At 44.8% G+C, this 19,199-nt stretch overlaps 1 protein-coding gene across 5 annotated transcripts in view; it reads left to right on the top strand.

Annotated features, from left to right (window-relative positions):
- The window catches only part of LOC143329080 (activated CDC42 kinase 1-like), a 55,960-nt gene that overhangs the window by 26,517 nt on the left and 10,244 nt on the right, over positions 1–19,199 (top strand). For 3 of the 5 annotated variants that reach the window (XM_076744767.1, XM_076744768.1, XM_076744770.1), the window contains 11 exons: positions 8,429–8,606; positions 10,120–10,190; positions 14,136–14,417; positions 14,681–14,833; positions 15,324–15,487; positions 16,508–16,627; positions 16,990–17,116; positions 17,196–17,342; positions 17,704–17,798; positions 17,957–18,151; positions 18,444–18,535. In XM_076744767.1, the coding sequence (XP_076600882.1) occupies positions 8,429–8,606; positions 10,120–10,190; positions 14,136–14,417; positions 14,681–14,833; positions 15,324–15,487; positions 16,508–16,627; positions 16,990–17,116; positions 17,196–17,342; positions 17,704–17,798; positions 17,957–18,151; positions 18,444–18,535 (1,624 nt within the window). Of the gene's footprint in view, positions 1–5,094; positions 5,158–8,428; positions 8,607–10,119; positions 10,191–14,135; positions 14,418–14,680; positions 14,834–15,323; positions 15,488–16,507; positions 16,628–16,989; positions 17,117–17,195; positions 17,343–17,703; positions 17,799–17,956; positions 18,152–18,443; positions 18,536–19,199 lie in introns of those variants that run through there. The other 2 variants (XM_076744771.1, XM_076744769.1) reach the window with 1 other exon arrangement.

The raw sequence follows: 19,199 nt of genomic DNA, 5'->3' as shown, positions 1-19,199 counted from the left end.
ACAACACTCACTAAGTTATTAGTTTGTTAGAGGTTATGCTTTGCAGTCATCGCTAATATCTCCAGTGATTAATATCTGAATATATTCCTTGAATCAATATGAACCAAAGTTGATAGTTTGAAGTGTCTTACATTGTTCAGCTGACTGGTTTAATCCAGTTTCTTCTCACATCACAGTGAATACAGTGAGATCCACATAGCAATCATCATAGCTTGACCTAATGCAAAGAGCACTCCTCCATCCAGCTGGACACTCCATCATAAGACTGGTGCGACCTAGTGGTGTCATAGTGCAGCTGCAGCTTCATTCACTCACCATTAATCCCGCTGGTCTAATCTGCTTAGACAGGAGGCAGCTGACGGCACTGTGACCAGGGGTCATATATTTTTCATCTTCTTTTATTTGCATTTTGTTTTTCAGTTTCGTTTCAGTTAGTTTCCTCAGTGGGTTTGCTCGTATTTGTCTGGGTTTAGATTTAAGAAGTTCAGATTAGGTGTTAGAATACAAACACAACACTTCGTCCAACGTCTCCACTGTCAGCTGCAGATGAGCCCTGAGTCAACACAGACACTCACTCACACACTCACTCACACACACACACACACACACCTGCATAGCTGAGAATCAGCTGTCTCTCTGCTGTAGTGGATGTTCTTTCTAGAAAAGGCTGATTTTCACTTGTGTTCACGTTTTAAAATCAGCACTTGCAGAATCAGTAACAGGCTCTCTGTCCAGCCGCTGATTTGAAGGAATGCAGGCTATTTTAAATCATCTGTTTCACAGTCATGTGAGTTACATAACTGTTCCTATACTTAAGCAAACATTATTTTCCTACTTGTCATCGCAATAGAATTGACTTTACTGTGACCCATTCCTTCCCGAAGCATGTTAGCCAACTTATGGTTGAAAAAGAGCGGAGAGCGTGGACTTCAGGGAGTTTTTATGCCTTTAATGGCATAACCCACTTCAGGGAGTTATGTTTCCAGCCCCTGTGTTAGAATCTGTTTGTGTGTGTGTGTGTGTGTGTGTGTGTGCTTACAAAGGGGGAAGAGAGGGAGAGTGGGAAAGGTTCTTTGCTTTTTCTTCCTCCCTAATGTCCTGTCACATCCTGTGTGCTTGATGATTTAGAGCCAGATTCATGACGTCACATCTGCGTCTGAATGACTGTGAGAATGACACAAGTGATGGCTGAATGAGGCCAGGAGGAATCCAAACTGAAACCCCTGAAATAATGGGCAGTGGTGCAGCAACCCCCCCCCCCCTCAGCCAGTTCTCATAAAACATTTGTAAAAGCACAAGAAGAATAAAAGGTAGTGTAGAGGCTTTTGACCTTTAGGAGGCCTGCTGACAGCGCAGCATACTGCTTGTGAGGGAGTGTTAGAGCAGTGTAGCAGTGCGTGTCTTTGTGATTTAAGCCCACCTCACCACCCTTTCTTTAGGTGTGGATGACTTGCAACCTTGATTTAGAAGCTTGCTATTAAATACAATACATACCAATAATGACCAAGCAGCACATCTTCATTAAAAGTGATGGCTGCTGAGGTCACACCTCATATATGAGCAGGGGAATGGACTAAAGAGACTCCTTCAACATAAATGTCATCGACATCACATGACATGATGATGTAGATCTTTTTCCATAAGAGTTACCCACAATCCAATTTCATCTGGTTTCTATGATGTAAAAAAAAAATCATTTGGTTACATTTTGTATTTCCTTATTTGTTCCTTTTCACTGGGAATCATCGACATGCATCTCATTGATCACATGTTGAGTGTTAGCCCATGTAGTATGTAACAGGTGAACAGGTTCATTGGTAACAGGTGTTAGTATCATGATTGGGTTTGACAGATGCATCCTGGAAAGGCTCAGTCATTCACAAACAACGTATGACTGTGTAAAGGATATTACTTCATGGGCTCAGGAACACTTCGTAAAACCGTTGTCGGTAAACACAGTTTGTTTGCAAATGACTGCATTCTGCTGTCATTTACATTTTTTACGACTTTTTGGAGCCAGAGTTGTATATATTTTGTCACCTGACGTGGAGTGCTTCACCATTCATAGAGGTGAATTTTCACTTAGGCTGTTTTTTTTCCCCAACCAAAATTCGTTTGGACTAGTTAGTATAAACTTTGGCAAAAGAGATAAATGAATCTTGTTTATTGACTGTTTCTGTCATGTTTATAGTGACATTTTGATTGAAGTGGGTCATTGAGACAAATTGATCACATGTAAGCAAGTTCTGCTTCGATGGTAGCAATGAATCATGATCTTCTGACAGATGTTCAGAGAAATGCTACCCTCAGATTTTTTGAATGACTTCATAGTAAATCAGATAACCGAAAACACACTGCTGGTCTTGTTGTGAATGGAGACAAACTGACACACCAACAGACACATAAACAGAGCTGTAGTACACGGCACCACCTCCGCTGTCCTGTCTCTAATTAAAGTTAGAGACAGGACATTTTATGACAACATCCCTGTTTTGTTGTTGTGTTTCGCTTTCCCTCCTCTCCGTGACTCCATCGCCTGCTCACCTCCCTTCCTTCCTCTAGTAAACTCAAATCTTCCTAATTGAAAGCAGAGCAGAGTGACGGAGGAGGAGGGAGACAGAGGGAGAAAAACATGCAAAGTGAAAAGGGAAAGGCCAAGTCAAATGCCGAATAGATTGATTAACTGGCAGCGAGCAAAGAAAAGCAATGTGCAGCGAGAACAAAACCCTGTGAAATTAGAAAACCAAAAGCTTAATGGCGTTTGGCAGGAGACAGAATGAGAGGGGGCTTGCTGCTACTGAGGGTCTGAAAAGCAGCTGGTAAGGGTTTGTTTATAGTCAGCAGAGGGGGAGAGAGATAACATTTTTGGAGGATTAGAGGCAGGAAATAAAAGGCAGCACCAAATAAAGAAGAAAATGCAACGAGTTGGCCAGACCCTGGGGAGGGAAGGAGGGAGGGGAGCAGAGTGAAAAAGAGGGGATTAATGAAGGAGTGAAGGATTGGGAGGAGAAGGGTGGGGTTATAGACCTCCATGCTGCAGTGCTAAAAGACAGAGTAGACGTCACTGAGACAGAGGAGGAGTGGAGGAGTTGACTGAGGTCAGGTGGGCAGGTCCTGTTAAAATAGCTGTTTTAAGTTGAAGCATTAGTCACCCACTGACAGACATCTGCTGCCTTTGTGATATACCCTCACTGTCTGTACTGCTGTAAACAGGAGAAACGTGGATTCAGTCTGCAGAGCTACTGCTGCCTTTAAAACACAGAGGGGTTATGATTACACGCTGCAGTTTGCAGGGCTGCAGATATTTTCATTAGCAATTATTTGCTCCGTTAACTGGCTGATCATTTAGTCTATGAAATGGCAAAGTAAACTGAAAAGCTGTTATACTTTTCTAAAGCCAAACGTCTTCATGTAACTTGTTCTGTCCGATCATTAGTTCCAACGCTGATTTGCCACGAGACGAAGACAGAAAATACTCAGAACTGAGAAGATGAAACTAGAATATGTTTGCTTGAAAAATGACTTTAAAAATTCAGAAATAAATCTTCTGTTGATCAACTAATCGATCAATCCACTAATCGTTTCAGTCTCAGTTGTGCAGCGTGTGCTTGAAGGAGGTTGTTGACAGATCTCTCTTGACTGGTGCTCTGTTGGCTCTTATTGGCTCCTGACCAATTCACACAAACCGATGAAAAGATTTTCTTTTAAAAATCATCTGTATTGGAGGAATATCTTCACAGAAATGTTGCCGTACGTTCTGAAACATCTGTTGTTTTGTGCCTGTAAACCACTACACTATCACAAGTTCGCTTTCAGCTCCAAAACTAAAAACACCAAAAGCGAAATTTCTCCACCGTGGTGAATTTTAAGATAAGCAGGCAGGGGAAGCAGAGGGGGAAGAAGTGGTCGCGCATGTTCGTGTGTGTGTGTGTGTGTTTGGGGGGTTGCATCACAGGAAACAAGCCCTCCATCCTGCAGTTGAATGTGACCCTTTGGCCCTGGATCAAATGCTCCTCCGGGCGGAATACCATGAAGCCTCTGTCCTCTGCACCACGCACTGCTCTGCACTGCACGACCGTCTGACTGACTGCAGGAGGGAAAGGAGGCGGGGTGGGGAGGACGGAGAGATAGGGTGAACAGTAGAGCGGGGAAAAGAACTGCAGGAGGAAGGTAGGACGAGGGGGAGAAGGGGGGAGAAAGTGGGAGAAGAAGGGACGAAAAACACCCGAGTAAAGATCCGGTCCGAGGAAAGAGATGATATAAACATTGAGACAGACAAACACACATTATTGTTCTCTGAAACCAGCCAGACACACATCGTGTAGCACCCCAAAATGTGAAACCAGAGACACTCACTCGCTCTGGCTCTCACGTCCGTGCTGCCTGCCCGACTGGCGAGCGAATGAATCGGGGAGAAGTCGCTCCTATTTTTAGCCCCACGCTCGATGGAAGGATGGAAAAGCAAACAGACAGTAGCTGCACGCGCAAAGACAGAGAGAAAGAGAGAGAGAGAGAGAGGGAGTCTCTGTGTGTGTGAGAGAGAGAGAGATAGGGAGACAGAGGGAGTGAAAGGAAGGGAGGAAGGAGGAGTGACTTATTTGTGAAGTTCTGCAAGTTTGGATGACTGGCTCACTGCTGTCTGAGGAGGACACATGGCTGGACTGGGCACAGGGCAAAGCTGGGTGGCTTTCTCTGCTGCAAACAGCAGCTGCTAATCACTCTTACAGCCTTTTTTCCCCGCACATTATAAGACCTCTTCTGCACACTGAAGTGCTCCATGAATGCCTCTTTGCCTTCTTAAGGGGGCTGAAGCTAAAGCAGGGGCTTACAGGACGATTGCCCCGCCATGGAATGTTGTAGATTTGCGTACAGGATCGCAGGAAGCTTTTCTTCCCCCTCTCGGGTTCGCAGCTCTGGGTCCGGATCCCAGGAGTGCGTGCGCTTCTTTGGAGACCGGGGACGTCAAACTGGGAGGACCATGGCTCTGGTTAAGCTTTAAAAGACGATCGGCCACCTCAGGACATTTAAAACACGCACGCACCTTTTTAAATTTTTTTATTTGCACCTACGTTCATCCAGACGAAGGAATTCAGGATGCGACGCTTTGACAAGCTGAAAAAGTCCTTCCCCTTCTTGGCTCACTTTCATGTGTATCGAGTAAGTCTGGCTGTCTGACTCTCCCTGGTCTACTGAGGGCTTTTATTATTTGGACATATGACATGGATAGCTGTAACTATAGTCAGGATCATGTGGTCTACCCAGATGTTTGAATATAGCATTTGTATCATGAAGATGGTATGGTGTGTGAGCGTGTGTCTGTGTCTGTGTCTGTGTCTGTGTGTGTGTGTGTGTGTGTGTGTGTGTGTGTGTGTGTGTGTGTGTGTGTGTGAGTGAGTGTGCATGCACTCTCCAGCTGGACTGAGGCCGTCCTCTGGGAGGGTTGTGTTATTGCAGCAGGATGTTAGAGCAGAACAGATCTGATACAGGACATGGCTTTGGTCAGGAGATGGTTGTGTGTGTGTGTGTGTGTGTGTGTGTGTGTGTGTGTGTGTGTGTGTGAGTGTGAGTGAGAGTGAGAGTGAGAGTATGTGCATTTCTCCACCACCATGAGGAATGAGTTCAGGCCAGAGGCATTTCTCAGCAGGGACATCATGTTGTTTCTCTACATCTGAGTTCCTGCATCCCTCTTTCCACTGTGTGCGTCACACTTGTTGTTTGTGTCTCTTTCTTTTTACGTAGTTTGTCCGATCCAGTCGCAGTAAATGTGAACTTTTAATGGTTTATTTGAACTTGAATTAGCGCCTCTTCTTTAACATTTCATGTTCCTTTCCAAGAAACATGCATTTTTTAGAATGTGGGGACAATATTTAGTGCTCTAACACTGGACCTCTGGCCCTGCTTGGATTCCTCAGAGTCCTGCCACAAGTCACACCTAATGTTTTGAACATAGTGTTCCTCCTGCTGATCTCACACCTCCACAGCATCGGTCCTCCTCCTCATCTCACACAGGAGAAGTCAGAAGATAGGCACCTGAGAGAATGATGTTTTATGACAACGTAACAAAGGAATGGAGAGACGCTCACCATTTTTCTCCCCTGAAAATGTCATTCGATAGTGTCAGATGATGACAATATACATTTGATCTAAACCGCTATTAGTGAATATATGACAGCTTATTTCTGTGCAGCACCTGTCTCCAGAAAACTGTAAAACATAATATATATATATATATATGCCTGTCTAATGAGTTTTTGAAAATTAGTTAGCAAGCTGACAGAGAAATATGATACAAGGGCTTAAGCACCTTGATTTTGACCCCTCATGCCTCAGATGTGACACTGTCATGGAAAGAGGCCCAAGAGGAAGCTGCCTTACGTCTTTGGCACAGTGCAGTGAAGTAACACTTACATGTCGACTGCCAGGGAGGATCAGACTTGGTGGATGATGGTGGAGATGGTGCACGCCCCATGCAGGCATGTAATTTATGCAAAAATGTTTCTTTCGTGGATGCAAAAGAAAAAAGTTGGTTTAAAAAAATGGTGGTGGAAAACTTTAGCTTTAAACTGTACTGCAGATCAAATAAACACCACATGGTAGGAGAGAATTCGGCACAGCTTAGCGCAGTGGCGGACCAGCCAAACAGGCCGCTGTATCGTCTTTCTCAGGCTAAGGTTCAGGCATGATGCAGCAAAATGCAAAATATGGAGGTGGATTCAAATGACTGCAGCTGTGGTTAAACCTAAAGCCACAGGCACCGCAGGCATTCGCCTGGCCTGCATTTCTATAAAGTGGATCTTACAGGTCATTATCTTATACTGGTGAAGGTAAACAATGCATTAACTCTTCAAGCTAACATCAAAGGCTCACAGTGAGCATTTGATCAGAACGATCCTCAGACTATTTTCAGTTGACCTGTCAGGGTGGACGCAGCCTCCCGCTGACTATGAGAGCCAAAGCTGCGTGTTTGGATGTTGCTAAAGAGATATCAGCTGACCCACTTTAATGTGCATTGCAATGAATTTGTATCAGGATATGGACATCTGGCATAACCATTGGGGGATTGAGCCGTCTCAGCAGATTGGCCTCAGTCAGACCTTGAATCAGAAATCCGTGGAAAATGCAGAGGCGCTCACGTTGTTGACAAGTCACAGTAGAACCATGTTGTCATGGCCCAACATCGGGTGTGTATTTGTGCGAGGCAGACAGACACCCTCTACCTCCTGAGGTCACCGTCATTAAGCAATAGGAAGTGACCTCTAACCAAACCCATTAAGAAGTTTGAATGACAGAGAGGAAGCTGTGACCCCGCTGACACTTTCCTCTGGACCTTGTAACCTTGTCTCAGCCAGCACAGGAAGTTCCTCATTCACACAGTAATTACTACTCAGTGCACTGACCCCTACGCCCAGCAGCATCCACCCTAAAGGTCTCCCCGTCAACCTCTACAGATTAGGAATGTTGATCATTTTTGTGTGTTGATTAGGTCAGTTTTTGGGCTCACTTCCCCGTTGACACTGTGAATGAGACTGTGGCGTAGTGTGAGCAGGTGTAACCGAGGAGTAGATGAGATCTTGTCGTGGTTTTTTTTTGCTGCCTTTACTCGCAACTGAACTCCATCATCTTGACAAATAGACCCATGAAGAGCTGAATTTCAGCGAAAGTTTGTGCTGCTTGCAGCTTGTTCCACTAAGTAGACAGTGATGGATGATGTTTTAAGCTGGGGTGGTGCGTTGTGACGTTGAAGATTGATGGTCTGACTCAGTGTCTTATGGAGGACGTAGTACGGTATACATTTTGTGGTCAGATTGTTTAGGAGCCTCCCGTTTGTCTTCACTGACACTTATGGACACCAGATGTGCGTCATTCATCTCATGTATCTGCCCCACAATACTAGCTTCTCTTTCCAGAGTATCTATGAATCAATTTGGATGTCATTTGAATATTTTGAAGAAGATAGATCGCTGACTGAGTGGTTCATTAACACCACAATGGCACAGGATGTGTGTAATCAATGTCTGCTTGAAACCTTTTAAGTAGAATTAGTGCACCGTTGGTTTTCTGGCCTTCTGACAAGCAGCTGATGCTATATTTGGCCCTTTTCCCTCCATGTCCTTGTTTATGTGATGTCAGATTGGGAAAACCCAGTCTGCAGTGTGTATATGCTTGGAGCGTGTAGAGACTATGTGGACTCATATGTAAATGTTTGAGCCTCTAAGCAGGTATTTCAGTGTACTGTAAACGGTTACTGGCGGGCACACAGTGGATCTGGACTCAGTTTCCTCTCTTTTTTTACAGAGAAGAATAGTTTGATTGTTGCTCAGGGACTTTCTATGTGGCTGTGTTTTGCAGGTTTGAGACCAAGCATTGAGGCAAATGTTGATTGTATATTGAATGATTTAAACTCAGTTTCCTGTGTTTTCCTTTGCAGAAACTGGGCAGTAGCATGCAGTGTGAGGAAGGCACAGAATGGCTGCTGGAGCTGCTGATGGAGGTGCAGCTGCAGCAGTACTTCCTGCGGATCCGCGATGACCTTAATGTCACGCGGCTATCACACTTCGACTACGTCAAGAATGAAGACCTGGAGAAGATCGGCATGGGTCGACCAGGTGAGAAACTGTGTGTGTGTGTGTGTGTGTGTGTGTGTGTGTGTGCGTGCGCGCACACGCTTGCAGGTTTTGTTGCTTTAAAGAAAAATATCAGGTTGTTTGTTTGCATCGTGTATTCTTGAACATTTGTTTCTCGTCTATCCGAATGCCAAATTCTAGTTCAGTTCTGCAGCCCTCGCCAGCTTTTCTTTTCTTTCCTACACATTGCTTCATCTTTCCTTTTTAGCCGCACTAGCGGCATGGCTACTCTATAATCCTGCTGACTTTGATGATGCTCTGACTTTTGACTATGACAATAATGGTAATCCTCTAAACACTTTGTCCGGTACTTTGGTTTATGAGCAAATACCTGCAAATCAAATGACATTCCCATCAGCCTCAGCTCTGCAACAAATGCTAGCATGCTGTCATGCTAAACTAAGGTGGTGTTTTTACTTGTCATCTCCTTCAAAATCAGAAATGGACACACAGATAGTGCTGATCTTGAACTGTGGTTTGGTTGTTGCCTCAATTGTCACTTTGATAGATAAGCATGGTCCTTTGGTGGTAAACGTCCATCTAGCAGATCAGAGAGTAGATTTCAGAAGCTGTCAGACATGCTAGTGTCTGAGGAAACTGCCTGTCTTGTTTCCACTGTGTTTGCTCCTTTTCCCCCTTTTTGAATAATCATAACCAGTCAGCATTTGTCTCCTCAGCTCCTCTCTATTCTCTGATTAGATGACATGTCATCAAGCACACCTCGAGAGTCGCCCAATCTTGCCTAATGCAGCTGTAGTCTCTGTCCTATATATGTCATTTTTATCCATTAATTATAGACCACAGAGAGATTAAAAGCTAAGTTTAATGTCATTCCCATTTTATTTTAGCTTTTGTGTGACTATATAAGGGGATATTGTACATCCATAGCCTGAAGTATTACATTTGTCTGCAGTAATGCCAGTGTGTCATTTGGCTCACCCTCAGCATAGCTGGAACAAATCCTCCATCACTAACACCCTTAATATCATTTTAAAGCCACAACTGGTAATTAGGCACAATAGGAAGGGACACTGAAGTGCCAAGTCTTTTATGTGTGTGTGTGTGTGTGTGTGTGTGTGTGTGTGTGTGTGAAGGGTATGGCAGCAGTAATGTTTGAAATCCTGTTACTGAAGTCCTCAGGGCATCGGCTATCGGGCCGCTTAAGACTAATTACACCCTTCCTCTGATCATATATTCACTCACTGCTTGCTCTCTGCTCTCTACGCTCTTCGTCTTCTCTTCTCTCTTGTATTTGCTGTTCTTTTTTAATACTTTACCTCCAGTCTCTTCTCTTATATCTACTGTTTGTGTTTTTTCTTTATCCCCTTTCATGTGAAAGATGGTTATTTTCTTCCAATTGTGGGAGATTACTTGAAATCCAATGTAGTATATTGTCTGTAACTATCCTACGGGTCTTCCTGACGCAGACCCAAAGCACAAGATGCAGCTGCAAACTTCATCCTTTTCTCTTTTTTCTCGTATTCTTTTGATAAAGGACAGAGACGACTGTGGGAGGCTGTGAAAAGGAGGAAAGCCATGTGCAAGCGCAAGTCCTGGATGAGCAAGGTGACAGACATAGACAGACACAACACACACACACACACACACACACACACACACACACACACACACACACACACACACAGAGGACTCATTTATTATGGTACATGGTATGCTTAACATTATGTCGCCACCGTGGCGTCTGTCTGTCTCTCTGTCTGTGTGTGGGTCACTGTGTGGACAAAAGAGCTTATGAACAATACATGTTAGAAACGTAACACTTTGACCATGTTTTTCACCCCGTACAGCTGATATGATATGATTGCATCATCAGTTGTTAACATATAGACAAGTATATTAACTTAGATTAAAAAGCAGCCTTTACCAGAACGACGTCTGTCAGTCTGATCCCAGTCTGCTGTTAAGAGAACTCAATACTGCTGTGGTGTTAAAGCTGCAGTAGGTAACTTGTATAAAAGTATTTTTTTTGTCATATTTGCTAAAACTGTCCCTATGCCCAGACAGTAGTACATGAAACATGTAATCTGTGGAAAAAAAACAAAACAAAACAAAAAAAACCCGGCTCCATTGGTCCCACCTACTGCTCCTACTGTGATTTGCAAGAATCCACCCGACACAAAACAACCAATCAGAGCCAGAGGAGCGTCTGAGGTAGTGTCTGACATCTGTCAATCACTACTCACACGCTGTGAACCGCCCCCTCCCTTTGTTCATGCTCCCAGCTGCTGCTCAAACAGCTCTGTGAGCGGTCAGGAGGCCATTGAAAGCTATGGCGGAGCAACAGTCACCCGCAGAGGAGAAACTGCCCAAACCGCCACTGACAACAACAGCATATACGGCTAAGACAACAAATAACCATAAAGCTAATATGGTGATTGTTATAGTAACACTCTGCAGTGCATACAGTACGTTAGTGACTGTGATGTAGCGGCTGGGCAGAGTTAGCTTGTTTCCGATGCTAAGGCTAACGTTACTGGTTGTCACGGCAGCCGCATGGACGCCACAGGGAGGAGGGGCTTGGAGGCAGGGCATGAGTGCAGCGGAGAGGGAGGGGGAGTGACGTGAACTTGTGTTGGTTCAAATTTAAAATGAAGGTGCAACTGTGCAAAAAGCCCCATGATGAGTTGCTGTTTCTGTCTGTTTAGAACATGTTCTTGTTTCTGTACATCAGTGCTCTTGGTTTTGATCTGACCACATCTCTGCTCAGTCACTCTGAAACCAGCATCAGTGCAGTGATAATGCAGCTTAAGAAGTGAGGGATCAGACTTCAAACTGCTTTACTAGTGAAAAAATGAGCATAACTGAGAGTCAAAAGTCAGCTCTTATCAGTAAGACTCAGCTGTCGTTGACTGAACTTTAGTGTTTTGGGTTTTGTTTTTTTTTTTGCAGTTCAGTTGACTCACTATGTTTAACATTGTAACTAATGCACACATTTCACAAACTATTCAGCACGAGTTCAGTTAACTGATGCTAATAGCATGCTAGGCTACAAGCGCAAACTTCACAGTCAGTCTTATTGCTTGTTCTTGTGAAGTTTGAACAGAGAAGGGGACACTGTGGCGCTGCTCATTTATGTGTGTGGACTAAATTTTAGAATGAAAGGCTGATTTCTTCTGGATTTAAAGCTTTCTCCATTTTACTCTGCCTCCTGGAGCTGCAACTGAAAGTATGCTCTAGGTTTTAGAGATGTTATGTGCATCCTGGTGATCCTGATCATGAAAGAAGTCTCAGTGATTGGTCTGTGACTTTAAAAGAAATTGCACATCTGGAATGTTCCCTACAGATGCTTACACATCTGTGGAGAACATTCCTCCAGAGAACAAGACAGCTTGACCCTTCACATGAGAACAAGCACGTCCACACCCACACACACACACACACACACACACACACACACACACACACACACACACACACACGCAAGTCAAGTCACAAGAGTTGGTGACACACAGATTCAGAGCTTGCTGCATTCACAGAAATGTTGTCTCATGAAGCATGAAGTTTCTCTCTTAAAGAGACAGGACCACGTCTGCCTGTTGCTCATTCACCTTCTTTAAATGAGAGCTGAAAGATAAAAGGTAGAAAATCAAAAGACACGCAGTCATAATAACTCTGATGCACCTACACATACAAGGCTCGGAGGAATGAGGCGTGGAAAGAAACACTGAGCAGACGTTGCCAGTGCTATGTGTGTGTGTGTGTGTGTGTGTGTGTATGTATGTGTGTGTATTGGCTGTTCTCACTGGAAGTGGTGGTGCCTCGAGGATGGTGCTTGTCGTCTATAATTACACCTGTCTGTTTCCCCCTCTGGCACCATCCTCAGCTAGAGTAATCTGCTTCCTCAGCCCCCTGTGTGTGTGTGTGTGTGTGTGTGTGTGTGTCTTTGTGCGTGTGTGTGCGTGCTGCACTGCCATAGTCAGAATCTTCTGAATGTCGAGCCTCCTATTTGAAACCCACTTACCACACGGTGACCGCAGAGATGTGGTGTTTTTAAAAAAGGTCTGCAGCATTATGTCATGTCTGGTCCAGTGTGAATGTGAAACCGCACACCGCTTGCTACTGTTTATATCTGGCCAGTCAAATATGTTTGGCACTGGGGATTCATTGACACCTCTTTTTCACTGACGATACCGTTTCTGAGCACTGACCTTTGTTTAACAGCCAATAATGAGTTCACACTGGTTTCATTCACTCATTCACTCAACGTATTGCTTAGGTTGTTAAATATGACCCTCTTTTACCTGCTGTGTTATTTTGATTATTTTATAGCTGGATATCGTTTCTCCTCAGTATCTTGTGTGCTTTCTTATTTTGGAAAACAGTCTTTTTAAGGCCTCAACAAAACAAAAGTTTCCCTTAATGGCTCTGCACAGTACACACATTGTATGGGTTCAAATTTAGGGGAATGGAATGCTCTTAAGGACACACACACACACACACACACACACACACACACGCACACACACACACACACACACACACACACACACACACACACACACACACGGACACAGAAACATTCAGGTCACTTAATCTAATAGTGCTTCTTAATGAGTACTTCCTAACAGCCAAATCATTCCTGCTGTGTTGTCAGCGCTTAAGCCAACAGGCAGGAAGTTCCTCTCATAATGATAATAGCGTGTGTGTGTGTGTGTGTGTGTGTGTGTGTGTGTGTGTGTGTGTGTGGCCATGTATTACTCATGTTGTGGGGGACATAAATCTGTTTAAAACAGTCACATTGTGGGGACTCGCCTTATTCACATAGTGGTTATGGTTGTGGTGAGGGTAAATCTCCAGGAAATTAATGTAATGTGCCCAAAAATGATGGAAACATGACTGTGTGTGTGCGTGTGTGTACTAATCAATTTCAATGTCAGACCTTCAAATGGTTATTTGAGCCTTAAGACTTGGTTTTAAGGATGAGGTTAGAATTAGGTTTCGGGGTAAGGGTTAGGGTTAGGTATTTAGTTGTGATGGTTAGGGTAAGGGGCTAGAGAATGCTTTATGTCAACGGGGGCCCTGTGTGTGTTTTGGGATAGACGGGCTGCTCCTTATGTTTCAGGAAAAGAGCTGAGGGATCACTGTTTGGTGGTGGTGGTTTCACTCGTCTGACTGCTGGATGCAGGCCAGAACTTGACTCTTCTTTCCAACCACAGTCTCCTCGCAACATACACATACACCTCGTGGCGAGACAAGCACGAGAAGAAGAAGAGGTTGGGATGACGAGGCTTAGTGTTTATGCAGAATGATGAACTGTGCTTTGACGTTTCAGCACCTACAGTGGATTTAGTGGCTCTGAGGGGCTCGCCAAAGTGGACACTTCCATTAAAACTGCACACAGAGGGGCTGCATGGGCATTGAGACTGTTATTGTTATTGGTCTGCCTGTGCTCCTATAAATCGTTTCTTACGTGTGTCTGGTTTAGGACTTTGCTCACTTCCTTGCACAGCCAGCTTCAGTTGTTCTTTCTCTTCTTCTGTCCCTCTCTAGGTGTTTAGCGGTAAGCGCCCAGACGGAGGAGACTTCCCCCAGCAAGGCCAGCCAGCCTCCTCCTTTCGCAAGATGTCTCCCACGCCTCCGCTGGGCCTGGGGGATGGAGTCCTGGCCACACAGCCTGGTGGTGGCGGCGGGGGCGGTGCTCCTCTTGACGGGCAGCAGCAGGCTCTGACCTGCCTCATCCCAGAGAAGGATCTGACGCTGTTTGAGAAACTTGGCGACGGCTCCTTTGGGGTAGTGAAGAGAGGAGAGTGGCTGACGCCTGCAGGGAAGGTGGTGAGGAGACCTTCACTTCACATCTATTTAGTTCTCTTAATAAGTAAAAAAAACTTGCACGCTGAAGATATTTGTTAAAGCGGGAACTGGGGCACAATCACACTTCTGCACTTCTTGTTTTTGTGCTGATGGTATGCGTAAAAGCAGCTGCATGAATCTGTGTACTCACACTGTCCTCGTGAGTTTGATTAGAAGTGCCTCTGCTACAGAAAGAGCACTGAAAGGCTGATGAATGCAGCTGAAGTGTCTGTGCTTGTTTCCAGCTGAATGTAGCTGTGAAGTGTCTGAAGACAGATGTGCTCAGCCAGCCCGACGCTCTGGAGGACTTCATCTGTGAGGTCAACGCCATGCACTCCCTGGACCATCAGAACCTCATCCGCCTCTACGGTGTGGTGCTCACACACCCAATGAAGATGGTAGTGGTCACACAGAAACACACACACACACACACACACACACACACAGAGCACAGCACACGTCCCTGCACTCTCGTGTCCATGCGCACATACTCCAGACAAACGTCCCTCAGCGTGCGTCATGACCTGTTTAAATCTTAAGGCCTCTGTCCTGACTGAAGAAAGTGATGGAGGAAAGAACAGAGACAGGAAGGGAGGAGGACTAAAATAAGGGCTGACATTTCAGCCTTGTTTTCATCCCTCTGCTACCCTCTAGTTATTTCCTCTGATGTGTTTTTGCCAGATGCTTTTTGGAACGTGTTAAGATTGCGTTCTCCTTGTTCTTCTTGATATGTCTTCCTCCTGTTCTCATTTGTTTTTCTCCTTTCATAATCAAATCACACCTCTCTTTCTCTTCTTCACTGTCTCTTCCTCTTTCCTTTCACTTGTTGCTCCCATGTTGCTCTTTTCACCCACCCTCTCTCCCTCTCTCTCTCTTCATGTTGTGAAGGTGACAGAGCTCGCTCCTCTGGGTTCTCTGCTGGAGCGTCTGCGATGTGTCCGTCCACAGGGCCCCGTGCTGATCCACACTCTGTGTCAGTATGCAGTGCAGGTGGCCTGTGGCATGGCCTATCTGGAGCAGAGGAGATTCATCCACAGGGACCTGGCAGCCAGGTAGGAGACGGAGAACATTTTAAGACGGATTTAATACGTTTTCACAGCTATAAAATGTTGTGAGGATGATTTTAAGGGGGGTGTATTCTCCACATTCTCCATGAAGCGTGTTTTTCTCTCAGAATTCTTTAATGGTGAATTATTTATATTGCTTCTTCTCCTCCACCCAGACATTTACAGGCCATTACAGGGAGACTTGGCCCAAAAGCTGCATGAGTCACTGGTTGGATGGCTGCACTGGGTGGTCTAAGCTCTTGGCCTTGCACAAATTTGTCACTTTCACTTAACTGTTGACACGATTTAGATGCTTGAGAAAATCTTAATGGCTGGTAAAAATGAGTCATTCTCCAAGTTAAAGCTGTGATAAAATGGTAATGACTGCACACAGCAGTTACAGTATGCCAAACACTTAGAAGATTTCTCAAGCTGTGGTTTTAAATGCTGGACCTTTGAAATGAATGCCAGCAGAGGGTAAATTGTATTCTTAATACATTGCAGGTTTATTTCATACCTTCACTTAAAACCTGCGACACTCAAACCATGAACAACATGCTAAGTGTAATATAGCTACATGGCACATGAGCTATATTATATGACTGGATGACACTCTGAACTGTTGTTCAGGAGTGGTCATTTCAAATCCCCCTTTTTTGTTGGATCTTAATTCCGTTTTCTCCTGGTAGGGGTGTCATTATTCACCAACACCATAATGTGATTTAAATTTCATGTTTTAGGTCAATTTCAGTCCGGTCATTCCTTTTTCTGTGAGCATCTGTGAGCTTATAAGTGTGTTGACGGCATCAGTAGAATGCCACCTAAGTAAACCATTGAGCCACAGTTAGGAGTTAAGATTATACGATGAACAGCTGCACCCCAATTTCCCAAAATACTCCTTTGCGCTGCAGTGTTAAAAAGAGTGTAGTGGCTGTTTCTGAGGTCACACAGAACTGAAGAACAAGCATGTACGTTCAGCTTAAATATGCACATAGAGTTGCTGAATGTTTGATCCTCTCTGTTTAGGAACATCCTGCTGGCCTCAGCTCACAGGGTGAAGATCGGTGACTTTGGCCTGATGAGGGCACTGCCTAACAACCATGAGCACTATGTCATGCAGGAGCATCGAAAGGTCCCCTTCGCATGGTGGGTGGACTGAGAGAGCAGCACAATAACCAGAGCGGTCTTTGGATGCAATCCAGGCATGGATATGAGCGGTTTAAGGGTTAGGGTGGGAACCTGATTTATTTTATTGCAGAAAGTTTCCACAGATAAATCTGATTGGTCACGGCTGCGTTCCAGCCATGCTGATAATTCTTAGAAAACAATGCTTGCTGAGTGTTTTTCTTTTCCAGATACTGAGTCAGTGAAGCAGCTAGCAATTGATTTCTCTTTGCTTTTAATTTGATTGAATACATTCTGTGGGCGTGCATTACCTTTGCTCAGACTTGAAGATAACTGATTCAGTGTACAGTCCACGTTGAAGTTTGTTGTCCCTTCTCCTGCAGGTGCGCCCCAGAGAGTCTGAAGACCAGAACCTTCTCCCATGCTACAGACACATGGATGTTTGGAGTCACTCTCTGGGAGATGTTCACACATGGCCAGGAGCCTTGGCTGGGCCTTAATGGGAGCCAGGTAAAAAACAAACCCTAAACCTGTACTGTGTGTAAAAACATCTTGAGACTAAAGTCTTCTCCTTTATGAAAAAACCTAGATCCTGCACAAGATTGATAAAGAAGGCGAACGCCTCCCTAAACCTGAAGACTGTCCGCAGGACATCTATAATGTCATGCTGCAGTGTTGGGCCCAGAAGCCAGATGACAGACCAACGTTTGTCGCCCTGCGTGAGTTCCTGCTTGAGGTAGGACTGTCATTCTTGGTAGCCACAGGAGTCTATCCAGGGTGTTAAATATGAACTTTATTTTTACAATGTTAAGGACACTTAAGGTCTGCTCTGTAGCTCCCATTTTGATGGCAAAAGCAAAAGACACTTGGTGGTATTCTTGACACCTCTGGTGCTGAGAGGCCAGTGCTCCCTCATAAATCCATCATCCTACAAATGGACTTTTAGCTCCACCTGGTGGAGTACCTGCAAAGTGCAGGGTGAAACATGCAATCAGCTGGAAGGACTTCTGACAGCCAGCGTGCAATATGGGCCACTCATTAAAGTTTGCTGTGTTCAAAATGACTTTGGTGTGTCTGTATTTTTGTGTGTTTTTCAGACCATGCCCACAGACATGTGTGCTCTGCAGGACTTTGATGAGCCTGACAAACTCCACATCCAGGTCAATGATGTCATCACCATCATAGAGGGGAGGTGGGTGTAATAAGTGTTTTAGACTTTGAACAAGAGGTCTTCATCCTAAACTATGAAAATGTCCTGTAGAATAATCTGGAGTGGGATGTCCCTGCAGATGACTCCATGTCAGCAGCTGTAGTTGGTCCTGTTTCATCCTCAGTACTTCTGTCTTTCAGGGCAGAAAATTACTGGTGGCGAGGTCAAAACAAACGGACCCTTAAGGTGGGACAGTTCCCCAGAAACGTGGTGACATCAGTCGCCGGTTTGTCAGCTCACGACATCAGCCGGCCGCTCAAGAACAGCTTCATCCACACAGGACACGGAGACTCCAACCCTCATCGCTGCTGGGGCTTCCCCGACAGGATTGATGAGTAAGGACCAGCATCTGTTTGTTAACCTGTGCTCTTGTGTGAATTTAGTAGGTTTTATCAGGGTTTGATGTCTCTTCATCACTTTATATATGTGTGTCATAATTAGGCCTCAAGTTGGTGGTTAAAGTCAACCTGCTTAGGGTTTTCTAAGTTGTAATAATGCACTCTTACCAATAGATGGCAGTAGCACAATAGCACATGCACAAGCTTATTGTCACATGACAGCACAGGTTAGTTAGAGTCAGTGTTTTGGCATTTACTATATTTAAGTCTGTCCCTCTCTTCCCTCCAGTTTGTACCTCGGGAACCCCATGGATCCTCCTGATGTTCTTGGTGTTGACCTCAGTGGTGCTCGGCCCACACAGCTACCAGGACGAGCAAGAAGTGAGTAAAAGAGCTGTAAATAAAGACTTAAACCAGGCCATAATGATGCCCGCTTAGATTGACAAATAGCACGGATCGCCACTCTCACAACACTGTTCAGTATCCATCTTCTCCTCAAACTCCTTAGTTTGCACCACTGATCTGGACTCATTTAGCATTTAGCTAACAGAGTTCCAGCTCATGAGCTGCACTCAATTTTTGATCGTATACAGTGGCAGGGAACCCCTGTCAAACATGAAGGTGCATGGATCATGCTTTGGGCTGCTGCTGCAGCCAGTGAGACAGGGAACATTTCACTGTTGGAGGGAAGAATGGATTCAATTAAATAGCAACAAACTCTGAAAGCAAACATCACACCATCTATAGAAATGCTGTACATGAAAAGAGGGTGGCCTCTACAACAGGATAATGATCCTAAACACTCCTCAAAATCCACAACAGACTGTCTGAAGAGATATGAGCTGAAGGTTTTGCAGTGGCCCTCACAGGGCAGTCCAAAATCTGTGGGTAGACCTCAAAAGAGCAGCGCATGCAAGACGGTCCAAGAATATCACAGGACAAGAAGCTTTTTTTCAGAAGAGTCAGAGAAAATCCCCCAAGCAGGAACTGAAAGACTCTCAGCTGCTACGAAAAGTCCTCACAAGCTGGGATACTAAGCACTGAC

The sequence above is a fragment of the Chaetodon auriga genome, chromosome 12 (genome assembly GCF_051107435.1).
Source record: "Chaetodon auriga isolate fChaAug3 chromosome 12, fChaAug3.hap1, whole genome shotgun sequence".
NCBI classification, from domain to species: Eukaryota; Metazoa; Chordata; class Actinopteri; order Chaetodontiformes; family Chaetodontidae; genus Chaetodon; species Chaetodon auriga.
Note: the sequence above shows the minus strand (reverse complement) of the source record. Positions and strands in the feature narration are given on the sequence as shown.